The sequence below is a fragment of the Trachinotus anak genome, unplaced genomic scaffold (genome assembly GCF_046630095.1).
Source record: "Trachinotus anak isolate AG129_WGS33_773 ecotype Australia unplaced genomic scaffold, CSIRO_AGI_Tana_v1 ptg000002l, whole genome shotgun sequence".
Classification (NCBI taxonomy): Eukaryota; Metazoa; Chordata; class Actinopteri; order Carangiformes; family Carangidae; genus Trachinotus; species Trachinotus anak.
In genome coordinates, this window is record NW_027273853.1 from 26,225,634 (window position 1) to 26,239,644 (window position 14,011).

Below are 14,011 nucleotides of genomic sequence, written 5' to 3' on the forward strand. Positions count from 1 at the left end.
TGTGTGCAAATAAACGGCTTTAATTACATAAAAAATAAAAGTTGAAGATCCACTTGAGGCGACCGCGCCGCCATGTTTTGGTCAACGAATGTTTTCATGAAAAAATAACACGACTAAACTACAATTTATTAGGAAACTGGAAAGGTATGAAAAGAAGCACAGTAAGAAAATAGTGTTATCTCCCATTTAAAGCGACCGCTGTCAAACACAAAGAGGATCCCGCCTGCTTGGTCGCGCCTGCGTCTCCCTTTAAAGTTTCTCACACAAGGAATGAAACATGAAGAAATGAACACATGAAATATTTCCCAAGGATCAGGAGGAGTCCGATTCCTCGCCGTGGAGCAGCTAGTGTTTTATATTGTTGAATATTAATAATGAAATGCAGCCGGCTGTGTCTCCACATTGTGCAGGTGAGGGATTTAAGTGCTTTCTGACGGCCGGACGTCCCGGGGGAGAAGTGAAGGGTCTCTAACGACCAGGGTGAACGACGGGATGGACGTTACAGATTTAACGGATGAGGTATTGCACAGATTAATTATCATAATCATAAAAAAAAAAACAAAGCAAAAAGGCAAAAAATAAATATACAGCAAATTCATACAACATTTACATTTCAGTTTTAGTCAGATTCTGGAAGAATTTTAGAAGATATTTTAGTGTCAGCGATAGGTGCAGGGGGTGGGGTGAGGGGGGAGGGGGGGTTGAGGACAGGAGGGTCATCACTAGTCGTCCCACTCATCATCATCCTCAAAGTCCTCATCTTCATCATCATCCTCGTCTTCGTCTGGGAAAAGAAAACACAAAGCGAACATTTAGAAAGTGGAAATCCAGAGAATAAAAACTGGATCTGATAAACTGAGCAGGACAGAAGCAAACACAGGACCGAGGAGTCAGAGTTCTGCCTTAAAGGAAAAGTTGTCCCATTGTAGAAGATATGTTTCTTTGCTTTCCTGCTGAGATGCCATAGTGTATGAAGTTACAGCCAGCGGCTGGCGAGCTTAGCGTCTTGTTTTAGAGTTAAATCCACAGAAAATCCAAAGAGAAAAAAAACAAACAAGTAGGTGTTTTATCAGGAGCTTGGGACGAGTCTATTAACTGGTCAGGACCAGTAACTTCCTGGAGTTTCTGCTGGTTGCATGGTCCCCACCAAGAAATAGCCCAGTACATAACCCTCTTGTTTTTACACTGCACACACAGATGTGAGTATCTGGTATTTATCTTCTCATCCAACCAACACCAGGAAAACAAATGAGCTCATTTCCCAAAAATCTCAAACTGTTCCTTTAAGTGGTCCCAAGGTGTCAGCAGACTCACCTGAGGAATGGATGGCTTTGCTCCTCTTCTGCATCACTTCCATGAGAGCGCCGACGATGCCCGCGGTGGGAGCCGGCGTCGGGGGGCCGGACTCCGGATGATCCGACACCTGGAGACAAACACACAGACCCAGTTTGGTTTGTTGCAGGTGCAGTCGCATGTTTCTGTGTCATGTGAACCACAGATTTTCAGGTTTAGTTTAAATAGTAAGCCTTTTTTTTTTTTTTATCTGATCTGATCGAAAATTGTTTTTCACCCTTTATTTTTCATGTCATAGTCACAGCAGAGAAGCGACAGGAAGTGAGTTTTGGCGGAAGCTGAATCAGCTGTTAGCAGATCCTGTTCGCGCTCTGATGTGGACTCTGATGAGACAGTGTGATCGTCTTACGGTCTTGAGCTGGATTCCCTGTCGGATCTGGTCCAGCAGGGCGTCTCGTCCGGTGCTGGAGGCCGGCGCTCGGTTGTTCTGCTCCACCTTCTTCAGCTGGGTCCCTCCTCTGATCTGCTCCAGCAGCGCTGACTTCCCGCCTGGGCTCGGCGAATGAGGTGAGTCTCCGCCTCCGCCTACACTGTCGAGCTCTGGAGGGGGAGGGGGGCCGGGCGGGGGTGGTGGAGGAGGTGGCGGTGGAGGTGGAGCAGGGGCAGAGCCGCCGCCGCCAACAGGAGACTGCTGGGCCTGTGGGGGAGGTGGAGGGGGTGGGGCTTGGGGGGCGATGGAAGAGTGCAAAGTGGATGGAGGAGGAGGAGGTGGAGCCTGGTGATGGTGGTGATGGTGGGGAGGAGGAGGGGGCTGGTGACCTCCTCTGGTGGGGGGCGGTGGGGGAGGCGGGGCACCCAGAGTTCCTGGCCTGGAGGGAGGCGGGGGAGGAGGAGCTGAGGCGGGTGCTCTGGAAGGAGGTGGGGGAGGAGGGGCTCCCCGGCCTCCTCTGGATGGGGGAGGAGGGGGTGGAGCAGAGCTGTGGTGGGGTGGAGGAGGAGGAGGAGGGGGTCCACCACGGGAAGGAGGTGGAGGGGGTGCTGCAGGTGGGGGAGGTAAGAGACAAGATGACATCACACAGGTGTCACAGCCAAACTGGAGGTTACAGCGTCAACCACTGATGACCAATAATATTCAATATTCAATAATATTCAAGGGTACCAGTGTGTGTGTGTGTGTGTGTGTGTGTGTGTGTGTGTGTGTGTGTGTGTGTGTGTGTGTGTGCTCTCACCCTGCCTCCTCAGCTCGTTCTTCACCGCCTCCACCCCTCCCTTCTTCTCGATGAAGTCGTAGATGACCTTGGACGTCTCTCGGTCCTTCAGCTGAGCCTCAGAGATGCCGCACATGTCGAACAGGTTCTTCAGCTCAGGGTCCAAGTTGTTGAGCTGCAACGGCGACAACAGACGACATTTCAAAAAACACAATGAGACCTAATGTCCTTCAGTATTGTGTGGCAGAGCCACACTTTGGAAGCAGGAAAATGCCAAGTGGGAACTCGCCATGACATCACTTATTGGTTTGTGATTTGTCGTTTTGAAGCTGTGAGTTTGTAATTTGTGCATCGCCATCTTGGTTTTTTGAAACCAGAAGAAACCATATTTGGATGAGAAGGCGGAGCTGAGGGGGAGTGAGGGGTGGAGCTGAGCTGCTTTGTCCTCTATCCTGGTTGTCAGGCAGGTCGCTGTGTGTGGTACAGTCTGTCAATCACACGGTAGCCCCGCCCTAATGAATCCTCTGCTTTATGGTCCATTTTCCTCTAAATGGACCATGATTTAAAAAGCGAACATCATGTTGTGTTGAAGAAGACTTGAAACTAGAGACTGAGACCATAAACTCATCAGGAAAACATTTACTGAGGTAATAAATCAAGAGAGAAGTTGAGACATTTTCCCATAGACTTCAATACAATCTGACTTCTTTTTGCAACCAGTGGAGTCGCCCCCTGATGGTCAGTAGATAGAACGCAGCTTTAAGACGTTTCCTCATTGGCTTCACTTTCAGACCCAGAGTCTGCTTCCAGGTTTATAAACAGTCTGTAGCCTCTGAAGCTACATGATCCTTGTCTGGTTTCTTTAGTCTATGATCAAATACTGTTTCCTGATCTGAACCCAAACATTACTAAGTTTGTGGAAGCAAGAAAACTGAACAGACTCGAGTTTTTACTGAGAAGCTCCTCTTGGGGATGTTCTTTGCAAACCACCTACTGCCCCCATGGTCCTGCTCAACACCTGCTGCTACATTTATCATGATTAATAATAATATTTTTTACTGTTATTAGCTATCAGTAATACTATACTCTGTAGTCTCTCTTGCTCTCTCTCTCTTTCCTGCTCACTCACTCTCTTCCTCTCTCAACCTGACTGGTTGAGGCAGATAGCTGCCCACCTTGAGTCCGGTTCTGCTCCAGGTTTCTGCTTCTTAGAGGAAGTGTTCTTTTCTTACTACTGTTGCCAAGTGATTGCTCTTTTTCAGGTAATATAAATAATACTATAAAGAGAAGGTCTAGACCTCTTCTATTTGAAAAGTGCCTTGAGATAACTTCTGCTGTGAACTGGTGCTATATAAATGAAACTGACTTGACTTTGACACCTCTCTCTCTCTCCCTCTCCCCTGATAGAAAACACTCAGACTCCTCATAGAAACATTATATATGTTCACGAATCCTTTTCAAAATAAAATTCCTGCTTCTCTTTGACTCAACAGTGCAGACAGCTGAGTGAACCTTCCTGTGCTAGTGTCAGTGTGACATCTGATCACACGGACATTAGCACACTCTCTCCGTCAGGTAAACAGCCAGTCTGACAAACTCAGTGATGACTTGCATCAGCAGCTCTGGTTGCTCTGAGAAACCAGTCACGGTTTCTGCACAGCCTCCATTTATAACTGCAGACATCACAACAACACTGATGCTGCAGCCTGTTTACAATCCAGCTCAGTTATTTTGCTCTGGACACTGTTAATCCCTCCATTTAAAAATGCAGTTTTCCCTCTTAGGTGTTTGACTCAATGTACAGTATGTTTGTCAGTTCACTACTAGAAACTTTTTTTTTTTTTTTTTTTTAATTTCCTCTTTGCTTCCCTGGAATCACAGCAAGTGCAGTAACCAGTAATGGTCCATTATGCAACACACCAGCATTAAGCTTTTCAGACAGTATCTCAACTTCATTTTCCTCAGATTTGTTGTTTCTGGAGTTTTCAGTGACAGAGGAAAAGATGAAAAGATGAGTTGTGCTGTAACCTTTTTCAAACTGCTGATGAAATTATTGTTTTCATTCCTTTTTGTTGACAATATTTTTGAGTATTTCTGCATTTTAACACCTTGAAAGTCACAACTCTACTTACTAAGAGCACATGACTGCTGCTACCAAACAGACACTGCATCTATGTGATGGTTTGGTTTATTATTCTGGCAGCCTGTTTTCACTCTTCTCCCTCTGTTTGATGACTGTTTGTATCTAAATTGTGTTGCTTTAATTAAAAAACTCTGAAGAATCTTTATCAGACACATGAAAAAGAAACTTTTCACTAAAAAACAGAATCAAAAAAGGCCACATCACACAGACAGTGTGGTCTCTTTGTCCAGCAGGCTGCCTGACCTAACTGTTGGTACAGGAGGTAATAAAAGGCTGTTTTGATCAAATGTTACAGCTAATTAGTTTTTTTAAATTAAAACCTGTTGCACGACTCCCGTCCAGTCGACCAGGCTTTGAGGAAACTGCATCAGACACCACGCTGATGAGGGCAGGCAATGTTTGGTGAATAAAGCAGAGTGTTGGAGAAGAGTTGTACCATGTATTTCACAGGGCTCCCACACCTTCTTAATCATCAAATTCAAGGACTTTACAAAGACTTTCAAGGCCCAATTCCCTCGAATTCAAGGATCTAACGCGGCATAGTTTCAGACACAGCTCAAGGTTCATTTCTGTTGCGACACCAAGAACTTTTTGAGATAATGAGAAACAGCAGCTTTACAGAAGCTCAAGATTAGATTTTCTGCTGTGGAACCAAATCAGATAACAAGGTTACTCATATCTGAATCAACACAACTGGTGACAAACAGCCGGCAAACCTTTATTTGTACTGATTGTGGAGCGGCTACATGGTCAGTGTGTTTGTGTTTAAAAACTTCTTCCATGAGCTGCTTCACATCTAAAAAATAATATCAAGTCAATACAACTTTAGGGCTGGGGAGGGATGTGGGCTTTTTTTGGCCACAACATTTTGATCTGAAGAGCCACAATTGTTCATGAATTTAGGGTTTTTTTAATTTGTTGTAAAACAGGAGATCCTCGAGGGAGAATTTGATTTCATTTGAATGAATTAACTGATTAATTTGTCCAGTGTGCAGCTCTGAGTGACAGAGGCTGCAGCTGGAACATTCTGTGTGAGACGCAGCGAGATATGAGCAGGAAGCAACAAGAGCCTATTGTGTGATTTCATCATGCAGCCACCACACAGGTCACTATTGTGCTCCTGTGTGTGTGTGTGTGTGTGTGTGTGTGTGTGTGTGTGTGTGTGTGTGTAAAGGCGGTACTCACATCAAAACCTGTGTTTGGATCCCAGCCCACGTGACCGATGTGCCTGAAGAAGACGGGACAGATATGTGGTGATATCACACACACGTGTCCACACACACACACACACACACACAAATACATACATCGACTGTTTTGTATGTGAACGTGGGCAACCATGTGCGCATGTTAAGCAGTGAGCCCACACACACACACACACACACACACACACACACACACACACACACACACACACACACACACCAGTCACAGAGACAGAGTGGTCATTGAACGCTCTCAGACTCCACATGTTTACCGAGTGTCACAGGTCTGTGGCTCAACAGTGCACTGTCCAGAAACTTCCTTTTTAACTCTAAACTTTTTTTTAAATCAGCTCTGTCCGTGTTTGGCAAAACTGTGCACGTTTCAGCACATTAACAACAGACCCTGCGCACATTAAACCCCCGGTTCTCAGTCTGAGGGAACAGTGGCATAGAGTCTGTGTTGAGTCTGAGAAAATAACTGCTTCACCATGGAAACTAGAAATTTAACCAGGAGACTGGAGGTGTTATTTTCGGCTATTCTACTGACAAAACAATTAATAAATTAATTAGTCAAGAAAATATCTGGTAAATTAATAGATAATGAGAGCCTTCTGAAACCCTCTAATTTCCCACCTTGCTTCTATGTCTCTCCCTGCCTCATTGCTTTTGTGATTTAAGTGAAGTGGCTGCTGCAACTTTGCATTTTCCCTTTTGGATTATTACAGTACTCCATTCCATTTTTATTGTTACACCCAATGCTTTTTATTTCTAGCAGCTGCTGCACTTCCATAATGTTTCTCAATATCATGATTACTCCTCTGTAGCTGAAGTTTTTGTGAGCTCTGACCTCACTGTTGAGCCCCTCAGTCTGAAGCTAACACAAGTTTATGACTGAGGTCTGAGTATGTTTTCACTGAGTGTTCTGTAGACGCTCTCAGTGATGTTCAATATGCGACGTGTGACTCACTGGAAGTTGCTGGGCGTGCCGATGTCGGCCTTGGTCAGCTTCTTCTTCTTGCCTTTGGTCTTCTTGTCTTTGCGGGTCAGGCCGCTGTGGCTCAGCATGTTGTTGAGGTGGTACGGCTGCTGGTGGCTGTGGGAGTTGTGGAATCTCACGTTGTTGATCTCCGGGTTCTTGATGTCCACTGTGGCCATGGGCAGAGCTGGACCTGTACACAGAGGAGGGGTCAGGGAGAAACGTCCATGAGCTGTGGCTTATCTCTGACAATGAAATTCCCACTTGTACCACCACCAAAAATATTAAAATATCAAGAGCAGATTGTCACGAAACGTCCTGATATCTTTCCTGCTGCCTGCAGGATGAATCTTTTTCTCTAAACACCACCTTTAGGACAAACTTTACTTTTTAGCTTAACTACTGGTGGAACTCTAAGGAAACCTCATCATCATGATGCTGTCTGTTCTGTCAAACACTTTACTAATCAGGGTTCCTGCAGGTTCACCCAGTTTAACTTATACATACAATGTAATTTCACACCTTTTTCACCTTTACAACATATGAGACATGAAGGAAAACCAGTAGGAATAAAACAACTAATTCAATTAACTAATTAAACTAGAATTACTGCCTCGTAATTGTACACCTCTGCCAACCAGCCAAGTTGCAGGAAATATGGCTGTCATCTCCCCTTCTTTAGTTACCGATTGAAAAATGTCCAGAGGTGTTTTTGCAGAACATTATGATGTCACAGTGAAGTTGACCTTTGACCATTTGGATAGAAAATACGACTGACTGGAAGAAGTATTTTTCACATTTACAAATCAAATATAAGACTTCAATAAATTTGAAAGCCTGTTTTTCAGGCTACTATGATGCAGATACTGTGGCTGCGAGGAATACTGCGTCCTCTACGAGATGCAGGACTTTACACCATTAGTTTGTTTTTTAGAGCAGTAACTGACCCTCCTGACTCTCATACACAGCCATCAATATGCCTTTCATAATCCCTGGAACCCTAGGGCCCAATGTAGCAGAGTGCTGGTGTCAACCCTGTCGTGTTTCATGTTCACCAACAGTGGTTTCATCCATCTGTTCTCAGCTTTTATGATCCATCTTTTCTAATATAAATGTCAAGTGGCGCTCCCTCTCCTCCTGCTGGTCGGGGCCATTCAGTCCTCGAATCCCTCGTAATCTCCACAAACCACAGCGGCATCTGACATAACCACTAATCCACTGCTAATCCCAGTCCAAATCCCTGGACTCCCCATGAATACGAGATGTCTATGACCAGATCAACAGGCTCGCTTCAACTCTGCCGTCTCCAGAGAGCCAGGACAGGGCTGGTGGTTGTTGCCAACTTTCAAGTACAACTGCTTGGGATGGTTCCGTGTAGGTCTGGATATCAGATGAAAAGCTGTGGTACTGATCGTAAAGCTTCAATACCAAGATTAATGAAAAGTGATGAATATTTAAGACAGAGTTCCGATACATATGCAACTTTTTCAAGTTCTAAAAGTCTGCACCAAATGTCCTGCAGATTTATAATCCTCTTTAGTTGTTCTTTGATCAGATGGTTCCTGGTTAAAATAATAGTTTCACCCATTTCTGGCTGCTGGCTTGACAGAGTCTTTGTGTTGCCGCTTGTGTTTAGACAACATTTCAGATCTGAGAGTTTTGGTTTCTTTTCTACATTGAAAAAATGTATTATAGAAAAACGTGTAAAATAGTAAAATATTGAAAAAAGGTCTTGTTTTTATATCAGTGCTAGTATTAAAGCAATCTAAGTGCATTTACTCAGCACCTTGGATGACTGAATGACTTAAGTTTTGATGGTATAAAGAGTAATTTCCAGGTGTTTGACAAACTGTTTGTTTCTTTGTTTTACAGCTGTTACTTCTTTAAATACACAGTAGTTCCTGAAGGCCTGTCTTCAGTGTTCTTGTCTGTTCCGGTTGTCCATCATCATCAGTCAAATTCTGCTCCAACCCAAAATCTGCATTTAGACAGGTATCCATGCATATTACATAGTGGTTACTGCTACTTTCATTGTTACCAATCATTTAGATTTCAAATATTTGGTCAATTAATCAATGCCTACACGAAAAGTTGCTCTGACATTTACAGAGATGCAGAGATGTGAGGACTCATTTGCAGGATAAGACTGCCTGGTCAACTCATAGGCAAGCCATGGCCACCTCCATGTTCATCCAGATTAAATGTACTATATCCTCCTGTTCTTGCAAGTTTGGCCTGCATTGCTCAAACTTGGGTTCTCTGAAGTTCCAAGTTCAAGTCAACAAGTTTGAAGTCAAAGCTGGTACAATAGAAGTCCAAGAAACTCAGATCTGAATTTCCCATACTCTGTGCTGACAAAGGTCACCGGCACACTTGATTCTGAAAGCTGGTAGCTGTGCTGCTACAACTCTGGGTTCTTCTCCAAAACAGACTTGACCCCCTACGACCTATAACTTCACCTCAAAGACGAACATTTGCAAAGCAGCGTCAGCTGGATTTAACAAATTAGTCAAACAATGAGGGTGATCCCTGAAGGACCAACACGGGCAGCTTCTTCCCCTGGAAGCGTGTTTTCATTGGCGTTCTCACAACAAGGACAAGAACAATACATTCCAAGAGGAGGGAGGAGGCAAACATGCATCTCCCAAACAAAGTCCCAGCGTCGCACCATTAGTCTCATGTTTCACAGCTGAAATGTCAGAATGAATCTGTACCTCTGGAGAGAAACTTCAATGAAACAACAATCTCAGGCACAAATCCATGGAGTTGATTGAAGAGGCGACTGATCTGTTCAGTATATGTTAATCCTGCTCTTTGCAGCTTCACTGTTTGCCAACAGTCAGAGGGCTTAATGGAAGTAAACAGTCTTTTGGGACGACATGCAGACACAGCTGCAGAGGAGAAGGTCTAAATTAAAGCTCTGATGCACTGGGCCCATTACTCACAACTTTGTTCATGTTGGTGTTCACATCCAGGCAAACACAGTAAAACAGCATCTACCTTTAGGAAGGAGGGAGGTACGTCAGACTGCCAACTTCTGAATCAACATCAAGTATCAAAAGCTACTTCTACCACTCCCTACCATAATTCAGAAGATATGACGTTTGCAGTTGCACGTGTCCCGTCTACAGTTTTACTGACATACCTTTAATAATGTTGGTCTATGAGGAAAATGCTTTTAAAGCTCCATCGACTCAACTCAACTCGCTTTTGGTACCAGGTACCTCTTTTTCCAGAGCAGATAGTACTCCCTCAATACAGTCTTGTTACTATAGCGATATAGTATGAAAGTGCATGAAAGTTTTCATGACGTCAGCAATGCTTCAATGCAGCACACACATGAACGATGGAAGACATCGAAGGGATATCAGAGAAATGTCTGTACCCCCCCATTTGACCATGCCGTGGTTCTGCTGGTTGCGATACTAAAAGTATAGTTTTAGTAGTAGTGGTTTTAGTTTGATTGGACTGAAAAACGCCAGCAGAGATGCGTCGGTTTCAGCCGGTATCATGCAGTGGAAAAGGGCTTTTAGAACATCAGTGGTCCCACAGCTCAATGTAATCAGGGAGATTATCAGGAGACTGAGTTTACCGACCGAAAGAGGCAGAGAAGAAGAGATTAAACAGCTTTCCTGATCACACTATACACCTGTTTATTTTGTCTAGGGACATAGCAAACATAAACTAATAATTTGATATCCACTGATAAAATGTACATACAAAACAAATGTTCAGCTGCAGTGACTGTGGGGATTACAGATTAGGCCTAATGTGCATCACAACAGGGTTTACAGAGAACAACAGAGACCATGCGGTCTACATATGGCACAGATGGGCTTCCTGCTGACCAGATTAACCTGCAGAAAACTCCGCCGTATATCAGTGTTTGAGTCACGCTGTTTACGCCGCCAACGTGTCAGGGAACACCACAAGTGAACGCTCCAGTCTCCTGGCATCTGTATATCATGCAAATAACATCCACTACTGCAGGGGATGCTCAGAAGACTTTTTAAGCGTCTTCCTTCGACATTAATTCAGCGAGTTTGTTGCACTGTGGAGTCACAAAATTTTCTGGTCTAGACTATATTTCACCCATGTGTCTGTTAGAGTCACTGAGCCCTACACACAACACAATGGGAGTCCAAACAGACCCCAGAACTGCAGCTCTCACTCAGCCATGTTTGTTCAGAGGGACCAGGAGCACTGCAGGACCCTGCAGCACTCAATTAGACGCTTTGTTGTGTATATTTGTTGCTGTTTAGTGTGGATGAAGCTTTAGCAGTTTGCATATGAGTGAACATGAGGAACGTATGTGCAGTATTTATAAGTCTTGTTAATAGCCTACAGGTGTGGTGGGTGTGAAAAGAACAGGCAAACCAGCACTGCATAGTCCAGCAAAAGGGATCACAGATCAGTTAAACAAGGAAACTTTAGACTCGACTCTGACTCGCTGGATACACTACACTCACAAAACCTTCATTATAAAACTGTAATGTGCTTCAAATGAAGTTCTTGTTGTCTTCTTGTGACATCTGTGTACCCCTGGTGTGTAGCTGCAGTTTCAAGGAGGTGTAAATAAGCTACACCAGAGATATGGCATATGGAGATATGGCTCTGAAATTGTTCACATGTGGCTATAAATTGTGGTCACTGTGAGTGTTTGTCTAAGATTCGACACTTGCTGATTAGATCAAAATATGTAACAGCCCCAACTGAAACTGAGGTGTCAAGAATGAAACTTTACATATCTTGACTAAAACACAATTACAAAGAATTATCATTTATTATTGAGCAACAATAACTTGACAAATGTTGTAACTATTTGGTTCTGGTTAGAACAGACTGGAGGACTGAAAACCTGATGCTCCCTCTCCTTAACCAGTTTGGTTTTAAACCAGTTTTCCTGTTTTCCTACTTTTTCTCTTCTTGATTTATTTATTTTGTGGTTAATTTTTCTCCATTTTTGTTGCGTCCTGTTGGTGAATCTTGTGTTAATGTTATTGGTGTTTTTGTGGTTTGATTTGGAAAAAAACAAAAAACAAAAAAAAATAACAATAGAAAAAGAAACTTACAAATGTGCAGATATTGATGACATCCTGATTAACCAGTCTTAAAAAATAAAAAAAACTAACACTGTGCGTCAGCCTGAGCTCTCACTACTAAGCAGTAAGCAAACTTAAGAGTTCAACATACCATTTTTAGGGTCACCTCTTTTCTCTGCAAAAGAAAAATTGACACAGTTATAGTTTAAGAGCAAATTTTACTGAATAAAATTAATGATATTTAGAGTTTTTAGGAAGCGAGGGAAGAAGGTGAGCTGTTCAAGAGTCAGAGAGCGTGATGAGGTTCAGTTAGTAGGATTCTGTGGTGGTCAGAGAGAAGATGCTGTCAGAGGAAAAGTGCTGCCTCATGTCTTCTACAGTGTGTGCAAACAGTTCAGGAAGTCTTCGACACAAGCAGAAGAGGAGAAGAGAAAGGTCTGAAAGCTGATTTGTGTCTGACATAAACCCCCCCCCCCCAAAAAAAAAAAAAAAACTTCTGTTTCCCAGCTCTGTGAGCCTTTGAACCCTCAGTCATCATCACAGTTTGAGCAGTGCACTTCAAAAGGCCGACATGCTGAGAGGAGCTGGAGGGAAGCCAGAGAGGAGCCTCGCTGCAGAGACGTTTGGTTCACAGACAGACTGAGAGTTTTTCTACAGCAGAGAGAAACACGGCGAGCTCACAGCAGCAGAGAGAGGAAGAAAAGTGTCCGTCCAATCATGTTCTCATCTGAGAAAAACACCTTTACAACCAGGTGAGGAAATGCGTCAGCGTAGGCGGGTCCTACCCATTAAGGAAATGCTTCATTCTGCTGATGTTAATTTTGCTCAATCATTCAAGGTTTCAATCTAAAAGAGGAACTCCACATTATTTTGGGTTCTGTGCTGTAAGTATAATCCCACAGATTCCTGTTTGTATATAATTTTAAGTGATTTTTTCAGGTCCTGTGGGGAAAAAAAACCCAGCTTTTTCTGGTTCTCTACCTCACATGATCCTTCCCCTGCAGAAGAGCCTGAAGAGTCGTCGCTATCTGTGTTAGATCAAAGTGGGTGATGTGATAGTGACGGTCAACATGCCAGTTCTGTGTCCCGTCTCCTCCTGTTGGACCAAAATGACCTTACAAGCCTCTAACAGTATGGTTCCTTCTAATTCTTTCTTTCTGCCTGTGTAAATCTATTTTCAAAATTCATTCAAATATCACAGCAGCACAAAAAAAAAACATGAATCCTCCATGTTTACCGTTTGGTTTCTCTAGTTAATATTTGCTCCCCTTGAGATGCAGTGGAAAAAGCAAACCAAAAGAACTTCAGGATCTTTTCCTGTTTTGACTTTTTCATTCCGTAAGCCCCGCTGATCTCCCTGACGCAGCCCAAACATACGCGAGGCGGAGAGGTGTGTGACTCAGATTCAGGTTGTGTTAGTAGAAGAGGAGGTGAGTTCTCTGGTATGAGGTGAGAAAGGCCACACAGGTTGAGGAAGCAGACAACGAAAAGCTGAAACTCACCAGTCTTGCGTTGCCGTCGGTTGAGCAGGTCATTGATGGCGACTCTGAATCTTTTGGCCTCTTCTTCGCTGGCGAAATTCAGACCGACCTGACAGGTCTGAGAGGAAGAGGAAGAGCCACAGATGAGTAAAAGGTCATCCATCTTTAAATAAAAAAATATTCAACAGAGAGATCACAGAGCTTTAAGTCTAGGCTTGATAACTGAATATCCCAAATATCTCAATACATGATATCGTTGCAGGTGAGGGGTTGTAAGATAATAATGCTGCCACTAAAACAGCAATTCAGAGTTTTATTTGTCAAATGCAAAGTTGTAATGTACAGTAAGCAAAGCTGTGAAATGGCCTGATATTTTCATTATGATGAAAAACATCTCATTTGGTGGGAAATATCGCGATATTTGACATGATCCACTGTCGGCCCAATCTGGTCTGCACAAGTCTGAGCAGATCACAGCTGAACTAATGTCATTTAATGTAGAAAAGCACTGATAGTTCAATAATGTCAGTTAACATCAGGAGTTATTTATACTGTTGATTTTCTTTCAGGTGTTTGATCAACACAGATTTGATTAATAAAAATGAGCCTGTTTATTTCTGGTTTAGAAGTTACAAATGTGAATTATTAATTGATTACACAACT

At 43.3% G+C, this 14,011-nt stretch overlaps 1 protein-coding gene across 2 annotated transcripts in view; it reads right to left on the reverse strand.

Moving 5' to 3' along the window:
- Nucleotides 1-14,011, reverse strand: part of LOC139606283 (actin nucleation-promoting factor WASL-like) — a 22,875-nt gene continuing 8,864 nt past the window's right edge. Inside the window, exons 4-11 of one of the 2 annotated variants that reach the window (XM_071458363.1) lie at nucleotides 13,370-13,466; nucleotides 12,019-12,042; nucleotides 6,817-7,018; nucleotides 5,830-5,872; nucleotides 2,523-2,676; nucleotides 1,703-2,331; nucleotides 1,315-1,423; nucleotides 1-784 (exon numbers count right to left, since the gene is read on the reverse strand). In XM_071458363.1, the coding sequence (XP_071314464.1) occupies nucleotides 723-784; nucleotides 1,315-1,423; nucleotides 1,703-2,331; nucleotides 2,523-2,676; nucleotides 5,830-5,872; nucleotides 6,817-7,018; nucleotides 12,019-12,042; nucleotides 13,370-13,466 (1,320 nt within the window). In that variant the 3' untranslated portion in view covers nucleotides 1-722. The remainder of the gene's footprint in view (nucleotides 785-1,314; nucleotides 1,424-1,702; nucleotides 2,332-2,522; nucleotides 2,677-5,829; nucleotides 5,873-6,816; nucleotides 7,019-12,018; nucleotides 12,043-13,369; nucleotides 13,467-14,011) is intronic. The other variant, XM_071458371.1, reaches the window with a different exon arrangement.